At 44.0% G+C, this 19,610-nt stretch overlaps 1 protein-coding gene across 2 annotated transcripts in view; it reads left to right on the top strand.

The window, feature by feature from the left end:
- The first annotated feature begins 1,628 nt into the window (after positions 1 to 1,628).
- Positions 1,629 to 19,610, top strand: part of adam10a (ADAM metallopeptidase domain 10a) — a 95,319-nt gene continuing 77,337 nt past the window's right edge. The window contains exon 1 of one of the 2 annotated variants that reach the window (XM_006628724.3): positions 1,629 to 1,797. In XM_006628724.3, the coding sequence (XP_006628787.3) occupies positions 1,731 to 1,797 (67 nt within the window). In that variant the 5' untranslated portion in view covers positions 1,629 to 1,730. Of the gene's footprint in view, positions 1,798 to 3,305; positions 3,429 to 19,610 lie in introns of those variants that run through there. The other variant, XM_069190531.1, reaches the window with a different exon arrangement.

The following is a 19,610-nucleotide window of genomic DNA, read 5'->3' as shown; positions in this document are numbered from 1 at the left end:
CTCTCAGATTTCTTATAAGAATACGTACAAACTGATATATACAGAAACAGTTGGAATGACATGCCTTTGCCTAGACCTACTCTTGTTCAGTAATATTGTTGCTCTTAAGCCCCGAGCAGTGCTGGTGTGTCCACTGTCACATATTTTGGTCCCAAGTGCCCTAGAAACACCACCACAATATGAACAATAACTGTGACAATAAAGAACCTTTATTCCATTCCTCCTCCCAATCATGTTTACATCTTTATAACCTCCATCCCAAAGGGCTGGTTCTGGCTTCAGCCATGCAGTTGTGTAGCTTGTTCCATTCTCCCATAACCCTCTGTGTAAAGAAGTGGCTCCTGGTTTCATTTTGGAATGAGTTCCTACTTGTGTCCTCTGGTTCCTGTCACGGTGGATTTTGAAGAAGTCCAGGTATGCTATGTGTGGAGTTTGCATGTTCTCTTCCTTTTTTTTTCTAATGAGTTACCACCCACAGTCCAAAGACATACTGGTATGTTGATTGTCTTTGGGGAATTTGGCCCTGGTGTGAGCACGTGTCTGTGAGTGGGTCTGTCTGTATCTGTACGTGCCCTGCGATGGACTGGTCAGGTGTCCCCTCCAAGGTGTATCACACTTCACTTTCTCTTTGGGATCAATGAAGTCTTATCTATCTATCCTGTCTTGTGCCCAGTGCTTCCTGGGATAGGCTCTGGGCCACAGTGACTGAACTGGATAAGTGGTGTGATGTGATGTGTTGGGTTCACGTTTCCAACGCCTCGAAATTCGACACCAAAAATAAAATAGCAAGAACTAAGTAAATATCAAGCGTTTACGGATAATATAGACACAAGTAACAGTGTAAACATCCTGTAAGTATGTATTTCGTGTCTTCACAAAATGCAATTAGCAAATTAATAAGCCTGTATATTTTATGATTTTGAGTCACTCCTCTGTTTAATGCAAGGTGTACAAAATCACGCATTCAACTCGCATTGCTAGCTACATCTGTATGAATTGCCTCAAGTTCCTTAAAAGATAAACTGTAAATCGTTGCATTAACTGTAAATCATAATAAATGTCAATTATGACAAGCAGTAAGTCACACCTTTTCCTTTCCTGCTTTCCAATTAATTCTCCTGAATTAACAGACTTTTAAATATCAGATTCAATTTTCTTCATTTGAACCAGCGTAGTTAATGTTGAACGTCTGTGCTGTGTGTCTCTATCAATCGCCCGCCACCCTGAATTGGAAGAAGCGGTTAGAAAATCGGACAGATGGATTTATACGTAACTTCGCATTGACTCTATCCGGCTTTGCTTTACTTTGTCATACAAAACAACAACAGCAATACTTTTTACATTTTACATTCATAAACGACGTCCGAGGAAAACAAAAAAGGGGGGAGGGGTGGACCAAAGAAGGGAACGCAAACAACGGCATAACGTGAACGTAACGACACGGGAATCGGTGAAAGCTGATTGCAAAAGCCGCTCGGATTGGTCCGGGAAGATAAAGGTGCGCTGGCCCTTTAAATCTGCGGGGACACTGCCTGTCAGCCTGCGCGCGGAGTCCTGGGTGCTGTAACCTGAGAGCGGGGGTGGGGCCAGGCCCTGCCTGCTGATGACGTCAGGCCGCGGAGTAGAGCGAGGGAGAGAGAGAGAGAGAGAGAGGGAGCTGCCATCACCGCTGGGGCGACTGCGCCTTTAAGAGCTGTGGGATCGGAACAATAAAAGCTCATGTTCTCACAATGAGCCTAATCGATATGTTCTTGATAAAATTCGCTGTTTTCTTGTACTGCGCGAGAAACGCGGGAGGTAAGTTGGGTTTCCCGTTTTGATTTTTTTTTCCGCCTCCTTGTTTTAAAGAAGTGCGGGCTCGCTGGCCGGGATGGCAGAGAGGAGGAAGGGGGGGGCGGACTTTCTTCGCCGAGAGCTGGGCAGTACTGGGAAACCGTGTCCTCCCAAGTCAAGCGCGCTGAATGCCCCGGAGGGTTCATCTTTTAAAAAAAAAAAAACATGATAACGTTACCCGGGCTAACACACGGGCACCGAGCACTTGGGCCGAGTTTGACGTCTCTTTGTAGAGCGAGAAAAGTTAAAAAGCGGTGCGATGGAAGACATTGCATTGATATTAATAAAGATGGAGGGGCCGAGTGCGCTGGGCTCGGTGTGACAGAATAGGTATTGCCTGTGTAAGGCAGTGCTCGACACCACTCTCTTCGTCCTGCTTGGTTTTTTTTTTTAATGTGCGTTTTTGTGTTGGTTTTTTGAAGTGTTCAGACCGCAGACGCTCCGCTGTGGTTGTACCAGCTGGGGTGGTCGTGTTGTGTTTTTAAAACGGCGGTCAGTCACAGATGTTATGTTGTTGGATGGTAAGGGAGTGTTGTGTGTTCTTAAGGAAGGGGGCACGTTTCGCTGCACTGGCGTGTGTGCACTTGTTGTTGTTGTTTTTTTATTATTTCAAGTTAAATGCCTGTGTGGGGGCATTATAGTTGAACGGCAGTCGGCGGATTAGGCTAACACGGGTATGTAGAAGCAGCCTGAATAGGTGTTACAATTGAATATTTCCTTCTTTCGCTTGTGAAACCGTGGTTCGTAAAGTACAGCGGGATTGCTTCTTGGTTCAAAATGTCCCCTTTTGTTTTGAAATTCTGAATCGGGAATAATACTTGCTTTATTTTTTTCAGAGATCAGTGTTTCTCTCTCCCCCCCCCCCCCCCCATTTTTTTAAATAATAACGCCTTGCGGTTAATCTGCCCTAAAGAGAAGCGATAAATCGCCATGAAAACTCGCTCACTGCGAAAGTGAATCTGGAGGCAGGCCCTCCCCAGGCACAAGCTCGTCCGTCAGTATCGCACAGCGAGTCACATTCAAGACCCAGGCGGGCAGGTTGCTAATTTTTTATCTCCATCCTACTTTGCTGAAGGATCTGGGACAAAACCGCTCGGCAGCGGGAAGAAACGGAGCTACGTCCGCCCGGTCTTAAATTATGGCAGTGTGTGTGTGTGTGACGGTTCAGGCGACAGACAACATTTTAGTTCGACCCCCTTCCTCCACCGCCAGCTCGGTATTAACCCCTTCAGGGTCGGCTTCTGTGACGGGAAGGTCTGCTCCATAAAAGCAAACAAAAGGCGCCCGGTCCCCGAGCGGCTCGCGCGGACAAAGGCACGCGGCTCCGGGTGGCATTGTGGGATTCTTCATGGCTTCTCCCGCACCTGGCGCTCCTGGCCGCACCGACTGCGCCTCGTACACTGTACGCGACAGAGTGCAGTATCGACATGTATTTCATCACGTGTAGCCCGAACAGAGGGATGACGAACGGGAATCGCGACGCTTCAGCTGTCGTCGTTTTGCGGAAGCGATAGAGGCGTTTGGCTGTGCGGCTTTTGTGTCCATAAAACAGGATCAAGATGTAAACAAAGCAAGAGACAGTTGAACACGCAGAGGTTAGTTCCGCGACGAATACCCCACCCCCTCCCTCCCGCTTGCTCGTTTGCAGCCTGCATGCTGACGCAGGACACATCTCGAACCTCAGGATGTAGACTGGGTTTTCATACCGAGTGGCGCAGCAGTTATGTTTTCTTTTATGTTGTTGTTAGTTCTTGAGTTCTTTTGGAAAGGGATTGCATGGTAGTCCCCGTTCTGGGCAGGTTTCTCAAATGCAAGCGGCCCATTAAGGGTAGAGGTCTACCGAGTAAGTTTTTTTTTTTGTGGAAATGTCATAACATGAGGCTGGGTCCCACTGATGCTGACTTGAATTGCTTTCGCCCACTGGGAACTGCCTGCCATTTAACCTGGAGCTCTTCTTAGTGGTGTTCTACGTGTGCTGTGCTAAAACAAGCAGCCTGTACCACACTTGAAAGACAGTCCCGTAGCAGTGGTGAACACTTTAAGGGATACACCTCAACCAGACACCCCCCCAGCAAAATTCTCAGTATGTTTAACAAGGTACAAACCTGTTTACTCTTTCTTTTTAAATATCAGTAACTGTGGTACTCATTTTTGGCATCCTGCATTGTCTCAGAGGGTTGGAGGGTGATCTAGACAGCTCTGGACTGTCTCTGTGTTACTGATCACTGGACAGTCAGGCCATGCTGTGCTCTGGACTGTCTGTGTTACTGACCACTGGACAGGCAGACCAGTCAGTGCCCTAGACAGCTCTGGACTGTGTGTTACTGACTGCTGGACAGGCAGACCAGTCAGTGCCCTAGACAGCTCTGGGCTGTCTCTGTGTTAAAGATCACTGGACAGTCAGGCCATACTGTGCTCTGGACAGCTCTGGGCTGTCTCTCAGCTTTGCTGACCACTGGACAGTCCGGCTGTGCTGTTTGAAGCCTGCGTCCAGTTCTGGGCTTGGTCCTGACTAAACCCCTCTTACCATTGTAACAGTGTTACTCTTTGCTTACTCTGATTTCATTTCTAAACTTAAAAGCCAGCAAGTTATCTTCTATGCTAATATTGATTCTCTTACGGTGTGCAGAACATGGTGCTTTCACTTTCTGTGCCAGGTGGTAAGGGTGTGCAGAAAACACCCCTCACGGGCATAATTTAGTGAGACATGCTTGTTGAAAGTAGTTTTTGTGTATCCGTAACCTTGGCTGCTGTGGCTCGTGTTTGGGAAATGTTTTATACATTGATTTTAATGTTGCCTTGGAAGCGAATGCGCCGCCCTGGGGCGACAGCGCTGGCAGGGAGCTCCCCCGTCTCTGCGTGATGGAGACCTTCACAGGTTCCGCCCCCGAAGAGGAACACAGATACCAATTCAGTATCCGCCTTCGGTAGGCCCCGTGTGATCGGGGCTGACCCAGCAGACAGTCGAGCTGCTCGGAGTAAATCTGAACAGGTCTGACGGGTGTACCTTATCGTGAGTCATCATTCGGTTCCCTGCTCCGTCTCTCTGAAGTGTGCACGGGCGGCACCCTTCTTTGTGGCTGCTGCACCAGGCTGAAGTCATCACCTTTATGGAATCGGTGGAAGTTAAGTTATGCTGATTGCGGCCATGGGATGTTCAGCATTCGAGTGTGCCTGAAGGCCTCTCTGCCAGGCACGGCGTGGAGTTCTGCAGGAAAAACAGGAAACACTTATCCACCATCTGACTACTTTAAGAGCAGTTAGGCTTTCAAGTGGAAATTTGTTTTCTTGTTACAGTTTCATAATTGCATATTATGATGTTTATTGAACATTATTTAACTTTAAACCAGGATTTGCAAGTGTTTTTTATTGCTGCGATTTAAAAAGTAATATGGATTATATTTATCCTCCATGGGTGATTTTCACATTGTAGTCTTGTAGGCTTGGCACTTGTCTGCCTGGTCTGAAACATACAAGTTATCCTTTGTTTATTTGAAGATATTCTGCTGTGACGTCTTCTCCCTGCCAGTTTATAAGCCATTTGTTTTCTTGCCTCCTGCTGTTTTTGCCTTGTTGACTCTGTTTCTTTCAAGAGCTTAACCTGTATAACTTGAGTTAATGATTTGAAACACATCTGGTAATTCTTACTGATTGAAGTGACTTTTTTTTTCCTGTTCATTTTCAGTGCAGTCTGTTGAAATTTTGGATTTGATATGCATTTCGTAAACGCTCTTGGTGATAAAACACAACTTGTTTGTGATCAAAATTGTGGATTATAAAGGAATAAGGTCTACTGTGTTGGTCATCTAACACCATCAGAACCGTAAGAAGAACAAAACACGAGCAGTTGTTTTTGTAAATAAAAATCTATGTTGCATGGTGTGCATGTTTTTTTTTTTTTGTGTCCTTCAGTGGGAACTGAATCAAACTAAACTGAGGGACATCAGTAGAGCTGGAATGAAAGTGTGTGTAGTTCATGGAAAATAGACTACTGAGGCTGGAAATACCATCACTGTGCAGACATCCCTCAATCCAATCAGAAGCATGCACACAAAATGTTTAGTAGCATAAACCATCCTCTTTAGACGTAGTTGAAACTGCTTTTTCTGGGGCGAAACTTGCAAAAATGTCCAGGATATGAGAAGTGAGGCTATTAAATTCTGGGTGGTTTTGCAGTGGTGAAATGCCAATAGTGGGGGCATGTGTTCCTGGGTTGAAAGAGTTCTTCAGGATGCCCCCTTCCTGCCCGAGATCAATAATAGCATGAAAATGTCCTCATTAAGAGAGATCACTTTATTGGCCATATACTATTTCTTGTATTAGGAATTTGTCTTTTCGCATACCCCAGCTTGCTCTCTATGAGACACACAGACAGGGAGAGAAGCGTGGGGTCAGTGCGCGGGGTCAGCCATTTATACGGCGCCCCTGGAGCAGTTGGAGTTAAGGGCCTTGCTCAGGGGCCCAGCAGAGTAGGATTCCTCTGCCGGCCGTGGGATACGAACTGGCAACCTTCCAGCCACAGGCGCAGATCCTTAGCCATAGAGCCACCACACCGCCTTGATTCAGGGATCGTGTGCTTTTGGAGGATGAAACCATGTCTCTTGGGGCAGGCCCACTTGAAGAGGGGCTCATGGTCAGTGACGCAGCATTCAGTCAACTTGCAACCTTCCGGTTTGCGCAGTACAGAAGGAATTGAAAACATAATTGAAAGTGCAGTTAGTGGAAAATATAGCTCATGGAAAGGGCTGTGGCGGCAGTCATTTCGAAATGGGCTTGTGCCGGGAACAGAAATGCTGTTGGGTAGTACTGCTTGAAATGGCAAGCGCTGTCTTGCTTCAGGGGGCACAGAACAAACAAATTATAGGTTGAGCTCAAGACGGCTACGTTTAATGTTAGAGCTGTCGCAGGGTCGGCTTCTTTTCTGAAGAAGAACCTTTCTCCGTTTGCATTAAAAATCTATTTTATGATGCATGGCAATCGGTTCTTGTTGTTGTTCTTGGTATGAAGTCGAGAGAAATCTCCTTGTCAAACGCAATTAAATATTCAAGGGAATGACTTCAATATTTTATGCACTGTATAGAAATCACATTAGCCCAGATGTTGAAAGAGGAGCGCTGACTGCTTTCTAAGTGAGTAGCTTGGCATTTGACATATTCCTATTGTGAGGGAACAGATTGTTCTCCAGTGGTCCCCTGGCCTGGAAGTCCTGTCTGTTTTAGTGGAATTCAGGTGCAGTGTGGAGATAAGGTGTGTTTTGGCGGGAGGGTTACTGTAATCCTTTTAGTCAGTGCGTGGGTGAGAGAACTAGTTTTTAAAATGTATTTTTCTACTTTTGATAGAACGCCCTCATCCAATTTGGCATGAATACTTATTTTTCTAGAAAAGGGTAAAGGAATACCGTATAGGATTTAAAACAGCTGGAGATGTGTCTAAATGTTTTTCTTCCTATTTGAAATACAAAAACTTTTCCTTTCTCATGGTATAGGCTTAGTTGTTTACCATCAAATGTTAATTCTTTTTTTTTATTTGCTGAAGTAATTGGCGATGTAGCGCTTTGCTGCTTTCAATGAGTTTAAAACTATGGATGAAGCTGTTCAAATATTAAAGGCAGTTTATGGCTTGGAAGTTTCCTAATGAATAAAATAGGAGCTAGATGAGTCTGAATCTCTAGACGGGTCGGGTTTTTTCAACCAAACGATGATTTTCTAACCCCAGTGCATTTCCAGCTTGGTTTTGTATAATGCATATTCAATATATAGGAAAAATGTGCAATGAATTATAGAATAATGAAAAGGATGCAAAAGAATGGTGTGAATTTGACATTTCTAGGCTCCGTGGTTGTGTGCTTAAGCTCATCGTAAATCTTTTATTAATATCTGTTTTTAATGATTGTTTATTAAACCTAGAGAAGCATTTCTTGAAGTTTTTTTTTTTACACTGAGCGATCCTGTTCTTTGTTTTAACCTCTGAGTATACAGAAGTGTCACAGTTTCGATTGTACTTTGACACATCTGACATTGTTTAAATTTCAGTTTGTTTCAGTTGACACAGACTCTGATAGATGGACATTAAAGTGTTTTCTTTTTGACCCAGCGGAATTTCTCTTGAGTTCTTTTCATATGTGTTTGTGCACAGAGTGAATAATGGATTCACTTGGTCCAGCTGAACTGAGGGTTTTTTTTTTGTTTGCGGTAGGATTAGGGATATGTACATGGCCCAGACAATTTGGTTTGGGCCTGTATGAAGATCCACAGATCAAGAAGTGTTTGAAAATGTAAGTTCTGTTAAAATGTGGTGTGCCCTCAATGTCTTCAGTCTTTGTAGTTGTTGAGTTACTTCATAAGAATGCAAATTATCCACCTTGAGAACTCATTTAGCCTATAGTGGTTTTTGAGAGAGGGCTGTAGCTTAGTTTTGAGTCAGTGCAGATTTGTCTGTCCATCCATCCACTTTCTAACCTCTTCATCCACTTCAGGGTCACAGGGGAGCCAGAGCCTATCCTGGCAAGCAGTGGGCACAGACAGACTACGCCCTGGGCTGGACACTAGTCCATCGCAGGGCACACACAGTACCAGACAAACACACTCGCACCGAGGCCAGTCTTTCCTGAAGCCCAAAACCTGCCAGTATGTCTTTGCACTGAGGGAGGAAACCCACATGAACATGGGGAGAACGTACAAGTTCGGAGAGCACCACAAGTCTGGAATTGAACCCAGGACCTAAGGCGCTACATGCAGCAATGCCAACCACTGTGCCACTGTGATGCATAGATTGGGCTACCTATACTGTAAATTGAAGCCCAGTTTCCTTGATTTTTATGTTTGTTTCTGACTAGCGCTGCATTTTGGAATCGGCAATTATTATTTGCATTATTCCCAGTGAAAATGAAGAATTTCCAGTTGCTAAAATCTCTGTCCCTACCGATAAGCCTGCCCTGCACATTCCATGTGTGACCCAAGATAAACTGTATATTGTTAATAGTAAAGGAATGTAAATGTCTGGCACACAAGTAGTTGAACTTGTTCTCAGATGTGGTTAAGCTTGGGAAAGAGGTTTAATTGTTTACTGGGAGCTCCCCTCTGCTCAGGTCCGTGGGATGCAAGAGGCAACATGAAGCAAAGCTGTGGACGCTGTTGAATCCTTATTGCTTGTTAAGTGCTGCGTTCTGGTTTTATTTTGTAGTCTTTTGGTTAAAACTTGTACAGAGAGTATTGGTGTTGGTGCTGGGATCAACTATTGTTGCAGTGTTTGGAGTTGTATTGTGTGGCCCTTGTGTATTGTAGCCATACAGAAGGAAAGGTAGAAAAAATATTCTGAGGATCATGAACACACTGATTTGATTTGAGTCAAAGTTTGGGTTTGGCCTGCAAATTGGAAACGGGTCTTCAGACCTACCTGTAAAATCTCAGTACAGCAGCATAAATAGCAATAAATGGCTGTAATTGTGATCTGAAGTGCACTTGCGTTGTTATTTATTATGCTTCTAGAGGCCCTTTTGGGCAGTCAGTAGTGTTTATCTATACTAATTACCAGTAAGTTTGTTGGTGCTTCTTCTGTAGACATGGGGGATGAAATTCAATACAGATCGGTCAAGATGTTTTATGCATCAGACCAGGTGTCATTTTATTCTTCTATTTTGGGTTGTAGTTTTTATAACCAGTGCTCCATGCTGCTACCCCATTAGTGATCACTTATCTGCTGTATCATGACCCACAGCTACAAACTGCAGTGTACAGTGTATAAGACCTCTGACAGGGTAACTCCCCTTTTGTACTGTCTTCAGGGCCTTCTGTCTCCCAGTTCCTGTTTCAATATTTGTTGATACGAATGGAACCTTAAGTGAAATGCTTGGCAATTACAGTTAGTTGCCATTACAAATTAGAACTAGTAGTGAATGATACTATATCTTCCATAAAGTCAGTGAAGGTATGTGACTTGAATTTTTTTTCCTGCCTTAATGCTCCTATTCTGTTTACATGTGAGGGTTTCTGCCATGGAGCCATTAATATGAGAATACCATTATACTTCAGAAAAAGTCAATGAATTAAATGCATTTAAATAGGGCTTTTTATTCCAGGCATTGTGTTGGGAGACCCATTGCAAAGATGAAAGCACTATGTGCTTTTTGATTAATGAAATATATCAAAATATAATAATAGCCAAAATTAATACGTGGATTTGCCCATCTTGCCATTTAGCTTGCGTTGCTGAAAAACCCATGTCTGTGGAATCAGAACTGTCAGGTTTCATTGAAAAAGAAAAAATTGGGACAAAGTGTTGGCGATCCTGAAATCTGACAAAATTCTGATATCAGGTTTCGATTGTACACTCATCTACACGGACGGTGCGATATTCTGAAAGGTGTTGGGGAAAAGTGGAAAGGTGACATGCCAGTGTCCTGAGGAAAAATGATAAGTTTGGCAAGAAATGCCCGGCACGTTTCAAAAAGGTCTGGAACAGTCAGATCTGCACCTTGCAGATGGGGTTTGAGTTCATTTGCATGCGTGGTGATGTTGACTAGAAACATTAGTTTTGCAGCCCATTTTTTATCAGTGTACAACATTGAGTACAAATTGTCTTTATGTTGAACCAATTCATATTCATCTCTCCGAAATGGCTGAAATAAGCAAACATTTAGCTTTGTTTTGTGACCGCCATTTTGTCTAAAATGTCCGACTTTACCCTCAAGTGTGAAAAATGTTACAAACTGCACGGATTGTGAAAACATAGGCTAGCCCTGCTAAAATCTATGCAGTAAATAAACCAAGTGAATCGTTTTTTCTATGCCAAGGAGCTTTTATTGGGTAACGTGTTATAGGGTATCACAGAATAGTCAAGTATGGATAATATCATTTTTTAAACTTTGTTTCTTCGTGGTTTATAAGGCTTTTATTGCACATGCTGTTCTGTTAAAAATCCCTTTGCCTGCCTGCCATAGGTTTTTGACCCCTGCTGTAGAGGGAGGAGTCAGAGATTCACTTCAGAACGCTCAAATGTTTTTCAGGGCTCTTGTACAAGTAAATACATTGAGCCTTTGTACAACGAGCTGCATGTTTTATCTAAAAAAGGCTATAGTCTAAAAACTTAGTACAGGAAGGGGCTTGGTGGCCTTGGTATATATTTACAGTGGGTATAGAAAGTCACCACCCCCTTTCAGAATTTGTACCTTTTGTTGTATGACACGCTGAAAATAAAAACCAATTAAATTAGGCTTGTTCATTTATTTACGCACAGTGACCCTCATTAGCCAAGTGAAAATAAAATTCTGAAAATTAATATTACAACCTTAAAATACCTTATTTGGATAAGTGAACATCACCCTTACAATTGCGTTTGTAAACTTGCTCAAGTATAGCCAATCACCTTCCAGATCACACAACAAACTAATTGGCTCCCACCTGTGATCAATTGCTGTGATTTTAATTAATTAAAATTTAACTAATTTTAATTCCACTGCTTGTAAGTGCATTTCAAAGCAAATAATCCATTATGGGTGGAAAGGTGCTTTTAAAAGAACTTCGAGTTGTGGAAAGGCACAAGTCAGAAGATGGGTATGAAAAGATTTAAGTATCCCATGGAGCTCCCATGGAGCTCAGTCAAGAAGTGGAAGGTGTATGGCACCACCCAGACCTTGCCTAGGTCAAGCCGTCCCTCCAATCTGACCAAGCAAGAAGGAGACTGATCAGAGAATCTACCAAGAGGCCGATGGCAACTTTGAATGAGCTACAGGCCTTTATGGCAAAGACTGGCCATTGTGTGCACGTGACAATATTACAAGTGCTCCACAAATCTAGCCTGTATGGGAGGGTGGCAAGAAAAAAGCCTCATCAAGTCTCGTTTTATGTTTTGCTAAAAAGCACCTTAAAGATGCTGTTGTCAGATGAGACCAAAATTGAACTTTTTGGCTGGAATGCAAAACGGTGCATCTGGTGAAAACCCAATACATCTTACCATCCAAAGAAAACCATTCCTCCAGCAAAGCATCCCGTTGTGGGGGTGTTTCTCTTCAGCTGGGACTGGGGCACTTATCAGGATAGAAGGGAAGATGGATGGTGCAAAATACAGGTAAATTCTTAAGTAAAACCTGCAGCTTTCAGCCAGGAGGTTGAAAATGGGAAGATGAAACCAGATGGTGAACCAACATGACAGTGACCCGACCTAAATCCCATCAGAAAATCTTTGGAATGACTTGAAGAGGGCAGTCCATCAATAGTCATGCAGCTTGAACAATTCTGTCTAGGTGTGCAAAGTTAGTAGAGATGTATCTAAACAGACTCAAGGCTATAATTCAAGCAAAAGGTGCTTCTAACAAGTATTAACTCAGGGGGGTGTTCTCTTATCCAATCCAGTTATTCTACTTTTTTTTGGTATTTTTTATGTGCTTTTTTCACTTGGATGTTGCAAGGTACAATTTGTAAACAAAACTGGAAAAAGTCTGGTTTTATTTGTCATTTTTTGGGGGCTTTAGGGCAACAGAGGTGAATATTTTGAAAGGGGGTGGTGACTTTCTATACCTACTGTACTATTCTATATTCATTTGTCTGTGCAGAGGTGTTTGTATAGAACAGATTAAGCTCTGCCCACTTTGTTTTGTAGTTAAGTCATAATTCATGTATTACAGCAAAATGACTAAATGATTATTTTCTGCCCTCTTCATGTTATTCCAAACCTAGTGTTTCACTCTGATTGTGATTTTTGCCATCATGTGATATAATTGGATGTGGTAGGGTGACATCACCTTCGTAGCAGTTGGGCTGGAAACAGTAATAAACCAGCAGTTTGCTGGAAATTGTGAAAGACTAGATAAGTGCACCTGCCATATCCTGAGAAAGAGGAACTTCTTACTGTAGCTCTGAGTAAGGTTTCTTAAAACCCTCAATTCTGTTTTGTTTTTTGAAGGATTGAAAGCTGAGTTTTTTTGTCTATGGAAACAGTGTGAAGGCAAAGCCTGCCATGTTATTTAAGCTAAAACAAGACTATTATTGAAAGCAGTGGAAACTGTATTATACCTTGAGGGCTGCGGATAAATTATTTAGACTGAATGCATAATCCTGGCTAATCTGCTTCAGCTGAGAGATGGGAGGAATGTTATTGGCTAGACTCAAAACTGAACGCTGTGATTTGTCCTTTTCCAAAAGGAAAAAGGTGTAATTAAAACTCAAGCTTTCTCTTTTCCGTGCCGGATCTGGGAATGTGGAGGATTTTCAGTGCGATAACTCAGCTGAACAAATCAAAAAGAGTCAATCAAGGTGACACGAGGATCTTCCCTATGAAATAAGGCACTCAACGGGGAGGATGTCTTTTGTTTGCCTTTGTGCGAAACATCAGCTTTAGCTTTACAGGATCTTGCTGTTTTGAAACATTTGAAACCCTTTATCGTTTCAACACACAGTTGTGTTATACCGGATTTGCAATCGGGGAGCATTTATACAATGAAACTCTGGTGTTGAGTTATTATTTTCTTTGTTGTAGCACGCTGTTAACAGAAGTGCACTGACAGAGAGGTTGTGCCAGTTCTAATCCTGCAGTACATCTTTCTAGCAGTTCAATAAGAGTCAAGGTGTCATTGTCTGAATTACTGCTGTGCACTTTGGTGTAATTAAGTATAAATGTGCATATGTTTTTTTTGGTATGTTTTGTAGCGATTTATAGTACTTATCCATTGCACATGTAAAAGGCCTTCCTCTTTGAAGCACTAGTACTTGGATCTTGCGCCGACATCAAGGAGAAGAATTCTTCAAGATACCCTCTGCATTTGTGTACTGAGCATTTCTAATGGCAGTACCTAAATACTGGGTGGTTGGTGGACCCCTGTGATCATACTGTTACGTACAGTGATTCTACCTTTGCCCTTTGGAGAGGGTAGCTCTCCAGTCTGTGGCCATTGTGTTGGGGGAAGCAGTGATATCTAATGTCTGTTTTGGTGCTAATGGCAAGATGAACTTCATCTAAAACTTTACATGCACATCTTTTATTTTTTGTTCCAATGTTGAAAGCATCAAATGGTATGACCCTTCGCCACGTAACGAAGATTTTACTTTTGTGGTGCACAAGACGGAAGCTGATTTAAAAGATCACAGGCTGGGGTTGAATTTTCAGTGGAATTTATAGTATGTCGGTAAGACTGTGGAATGCTCAGACATGCAGTTATATATAATATGAGTGCGTCCTTAGTAATTAATATCACCTTCTTCACAGTTGGGAGCTTTCTCAATTTTGTTCTGAGTGTTACAAGGTGTGGTTCTGCGCAGTGATGCTGCATGTTTTTCGAAACCCAGTTCATCTGCGTCATTCTGGTTTTTCACAAGCACGGAATGATTTGCGAGACAACAGGATGTGTTTGAAATGAGCTGCGGGCATGTTCTCTCTCTGGCTGTACCTGTGGCAGGCTCCTCAGGCTTAAAGCCACAGCACTTCGTTTTGTGGTCTGACCTTGCACTGCCAAGTCTAGTGAAAGAGACGAAGGGGGAGGGAAAGAGATTGTTCATGGAATCGGCCAGTTTGTGAGGAGAGGGATTTTCTGGGGATGGGGCTGTGTGGCATTTCCGTGCACGGCCTCTGCAGCAGTTTGAAACCCCCATGGCTGCAGAGGTCAGGCCATGGCCTTGCCCTGCGTCCGTGGGCATGTGGGCAGGAGGGGTCGGAGTCCTCTTCTCGGCGCTCCTCCTACACCACAACACAGCTGCCTGGCCTGCACGTCTCCCGACTTAGGGGCTCTGACCAGGCTCGGAGGACTCGCGGGTCATTGCAGCTACACAACAGGAGATTGCAGCAGAGCCCGGAAAGCTTTCCTCTTGTGCACAAACTCAAAATCTCACTCCAGGTCAACTTGTCCTTACTGAACGTTGTCTTTGTGCACCTCACAATACAAGCTCTGTATTTGGAATTTCTTGTGTGGGGCTTTTAGGGTCTGATGAGCCTTGTGTGGTCCTTATTCTAAGCTAGATTTCAGACGTAGTCCTCCAGGCCAAAGAGGCTGAGATCCTCCTCTCCGGCTGGTTCTTTCCTGTGTTATGTTGCCCGAGGAACCTTCTGCTAACCTTCTGCTAACCCTTCTAGTGTCTCCTGGACCAGCCTGCACATGTTGGAGCCGTAAAGTCCCCTACTGAATATTCTTTCTGCTCTGCAAGGTGTGCCGCATTCCCCGATCAGGGCTTAGGAGCCACTGTGAAGAGAGCAGGCTCTCCTAGTCATCACACTGTTGGCTCTGAGCTTGCCAGCCCAGATCTGGACAAGTGATGCAGCCAATCTGCTTGTTAATAGACTTGCAGCTTGCAAGGGGTAGTTCAGGCTCTGTAGTGGGATGTAAGATATTTAAATACTGGGGAGTTTTATAAATATATAATCATTGATCACTGTTGTGTCCCTGTAGCTGGAACTGGGATTTTGAGACACAGAAGCAGGATGGAAAGTGAATCCTGAACCATTTGTTGTTTCAAAGAGGTGCTCGTACACTCGGTGTCGAAACACTGAGAGCCGTTGCATGGAGAAGGAGTAGCCCTGGAACCTAATGTTCTCAACACCTGACCTGACCTCCGTACGTGGACCTGGAAATACTGCTTGAGCATGGATTGTCCTTTCTTAAAGCTCAAGTGGATAAGCCATGATTAACCCAGAACGGTCTTGAGCTGCACACAGTTCCAAAGCTGCGGTGTAAGGCTTGTGGGATTTTTGGTCATTCTTTAGATGATTAAACCTGCATTTACAAAACTTAGATATTCTGTTAATCATCAGTTTACCATAAACTGAGGTTCTGCTGAATGTTAAGTTACTAAGAACACTACTGTATTACTGTAGAATAACTCTATAGAACCTCAATTTATAGTAAAATGTTCATTCATATGGTGTCTATTAAACCCTTATTTAAAAAAAAAATTGCCTCAGTTTTAAGTTTTTTTTTTTGTTATATGCTCTGTAAGCAAAGATTCTGAAACCCTTTTTTGTATTTTTGATGGGTAGATTTAAACCTGTGTTAGGCAAAACGGTAAGGCCTTTACTGTCCTTGATCAGGCCATTTAATCAAAGCCTAAAGATGTGTCATGAATGTTGTTTTGAAACTAGAAGCCGCTTACAGTATTCTGAGCTGCTTTGTTGACTTGATTTGTTAGGGGGTGTCTTCACTTGAAGGGTCAACTGCTTGTTTTTCTACAGGATGGGCAGTGAATGATATCCATTTTCAGTCTTTGAACCCCTGTACATTCTGAACTCCCCATCCTTTAACTTCCTGAAGGTTTATTGTTCTGTTCTTTTATTTCCTGGTCTCACACAGCTTGAGCTGTTGTCAATATCTAAACTGAAACTAAAATGATGGCGTGGCCTTTGAAAACATTTCCTCTTATTAGGAAATGGGCGTTGCAAAGCCTCTCGCAAGGTTCAGGTTTCGGGTTTTGTGAAGCTGCATGACGCACACCCAGGCCTGCAGTGTTTTCTGGATGTGATTGGTGCAGTTTCCAAACAAATTGAGTGCCTGAGTGAGTTTTTAGTTCCCCATGCGGGGCGGGGGGGGACCCAAGATATTTGCTTAGAGTTTCATACAGATGATCAAGGAGGATCTTTGAAAAAACCTGGGTTTTAATCTCCTCCACAACCCTGCACGCATTACACCAGATATCACGGTTTCCCTTACACAAGCAGGTTTCCTTTGGATCACAAGAATTGTGGTATTGCGATTGCCTTCCTGGCGTTTCTACTGATCTGGGCTGTGTTCTGCCCTCTCTGGCCCCAGTCTGACTCAAGCTTGCTTACCACCTGCTGTGGGAGAGCACACAGCCACGCCACCTCGGGCTCCGTGTGCTCGAGAGAAAGGACGATCACAGAGCGCTGCAGAACACACTTGCTCACGATGGGGAGGAAAAAGACGGTGAGGCCCTTCCTGGGGGCCTCTGGTTTTAAACCCAGGAGGACCAAAGAGATATCGGGTGACGGGTAGTACTGCTGAGTCTCGGTCGGGGGACCAAGTCCGTTGGGTCATGTGTTCAAGGAAGGTTGTGGACCCAGAAGAAGACGAGAAGCACCGAGTTAGTTACCCGTTATGTGCCGATCTCACCTTCTGGCGTCAGGGCTTTAGTGCCAGGGAAAAGATGAGCTCTTTATTCTGAACAGGTGCAAGTTATTCCCGCAGGCACACTGAGTGCTGGTTGCACTGAAGCGAAACACCCATGTAGGCAACATGTGGCAGTCATTCAGTGGCCCCACTGCACAGAAGATCTTGTGGAGAACCTTGAGTTTGCTTCACCAGTTGAATTACGAGCCCCGCGGAGTTAAGCTAGGACACTAGGGTTAATATTTCTGCAGTGGAACCTTTAATGATCAAACCCCTGCTTGCGGACCATTGGGTAAGATCTATACCCTGTGGTGGTCTTCCATCCCACCACAGACCGGGCCCAGCCTTGCTTAATGTCTGAGATCAGACAAAATCAGGCTACAGAGGTGGTACCAGTGGTATATTTTCCTTTTATCCCAGATTATTTTAATATCCAGTATCCATTAGCCAATAAAAAGTTATTAATATTGTCTTAAATGTGTTTAAATTGCACAGTTCAGTTGTCTGCTGTATTATTCCCTTCTCTTGGTCCTGCAGTGGAAGTAATGTTGTAGTTGAAGAGTTAGTTTCTTTAGTTCTGTATTGAGATTCTTTGTTTTAATTTTTGGCATGTATCCAGAGCACTGGAGAAGAATCGGGACTTTATTTTGATTGAAAATCTGCCTTTCCTCCCATGGTGACTGGTAATCAATCGAACACCTTTCTCTGCTGTTGGTGTCTGAATGAGGGGGGCCTAATGACTTTCCCGAAGTTTTGCGTTATTAGCGATAAGTTTATTGTGCTCAAGTTTCATCTTGAGAAGAGAAAATGGCAGAATTGTTTTATGTCCGAACAAACAGTGCTTGTTGTGAAAATCTGTCATGCATTGTCTTTTTAGCAAGCTTCCCTGTGCAAGTGAGATTCCAGAATGAAGAGACAGTGTGCGCTTGCTTTTCATATGAGCACTTTTTTTTTCCCCCTATTTGTGACCAGAAGCATTTGTTGCAGCTTGAACAATTGTCCATACAGAGCAGTACCGCTCCTGGACCCGACACAAAGGGTCTTTGTGCGAACATATCAGCCTTGGTCCCTCGAAATAAAAGCTCTTCAGTGACCATAACTGCATAAGCTTTCAATGTACTGCCCAACGGTGAAGTGAAAAATGCATCATCGATGCACTGTCGTGACTTATTGAAGAGCTAAATTTTGGCCCTGCAGTCTGCTGAGTTATGTCTGCTTAATTTCATGGACTGCAACCCTAGTTCATAATCTCTCCTGCCATCTTTTTGTCAGTGAGGCAGCTGCCTGTGGTGTACTTAACTGCTCCAGTGTTTTGCACCAGCACCTGTAGCACCCCCACAAAACCTACCAGATACTTGTGCCTCATTGGCCCTGAAGCTTTTTCCTAGATCTCCTCCTCTGTGTGTGTCAGGCATACAGTACTTCCATTAGCCCCGCCTGCTGCTGTCTAGCGGGGATGACTCATAGTGTCCTTCTGCTCTCCACTCCCCCAGCGCCCTGTATCTGAGGTTTCGCCTTGGACACAAACAAGTGACGTCTGAGTGTTAGTAGCGATGGCGAAATCAACAGCGATTTACCAGACTTGGTGTGTTTTGAGGGTGGAAAACCTATTCTGAGCTCCCAAGTGCCACAGCATTGTGTGTATGGATTCACAGATTTGTGTATTTGGCCGTTATGAACGCTTGAACAGTTTGCATGCCGCTGTGCTGGATTGATTCTGTGGGTGAAGGATGAGTTTTGTTAATGATTACTGGGGGGTTCCAGTGGGAATGTTTCTGAAGTGTGGCTCTCATTGGTGAAATGAAATGCGAGAAGTATGCTCTAACTCCTATCATCACGGTGTCCTGTCTGGACATGTCCTGCCCAGAGCAGCCTATTCGCACAGCATGACCTTGCGCTTTTGTCATACTAGATCAGTTAGTCTAAGCTTTTCTGTATTTGCATTTTTCATTCTGGAAGGGGTTACGACAGTGTCGGGCCAAATGAAATGGTTAACCAGATTTGTGCAGCGAAGTGCAGAGGCCTTGTTAGAGCAGGCAGGTGAAAGCGCTCATTTCTGTTCCTGCTCTGGCTCCAGGCTGAAGCTGTGTGTCAGCTGGTTTCTCTTAGACTTCCTGGCTGCTCGACTGCTCCTCTTCTCTTGCACGGCAGGGCCAAGCGCTTTGCAGGAAGCTGTCGGCTTTCCACGCTGACGCCGCCTCGAATGACACGGCAACCTCCCCTGTCAAAAACTCAAAAAGGCAATAGGTTCAATGTTCACGGTGTGAAAAGCGCGTGTTTCGTTTTCGTTTGGAATATTTTATTCAAAAGGCACGCGTGATTTAATCAGAAACTACGCAAAAAGTGCCCAGCTCTCGTGAGCGGTCCTTGCTGTGTTAGGGACTTGAGGACGGGTATTAGGTTCATTTACACTGAGCTCTGCGGTAATTTATGGGTTTTAAATGAAGTCTCTCTTTTTTTCATTGGAATTTTAAGTAGATTATTGCAGAGATAATGGCCCCCTTTCCCTAAAACATTATCATCGCCTCTTGTTTCTGGTTCACCGTCACGGTGACTCGGAGCGGCTGAAGTCCTGCTGGGAATTAATCTTCCTGAGGTGCCTGTCTTCGGTAATGGGGTGGGCGAGAGCACAAGCAGAACGCAGAAGGACCGGTTGGGCCCAGGCTTCGCCTTGTCATTTAGAGCAGCTTGATTTTTCGTAGTTCAGTCTGAGCAGGGGGCGGTTTTTAAGGTG

Source organism: Lepisosteus oculatus, chromosome 5 (assembly GCF_040954835.1).
Source record: "Lepisosteus oculatus isolate fLepOcu1 chromosome 5, fLepOcu1.hap2, whole genome shotgun sequence".
Classification (NCBI taxonomy): domain Eukaryota; kingdom Metazoa; phylum Chordata; class Actinopteri; order Semionotiformes; family Lepisosteidae; genus Lepisosteus; species Lepisosteus oculatus.
This window is presented reverse-complemented; position numbering and strand designations above follow the sequence as displayed.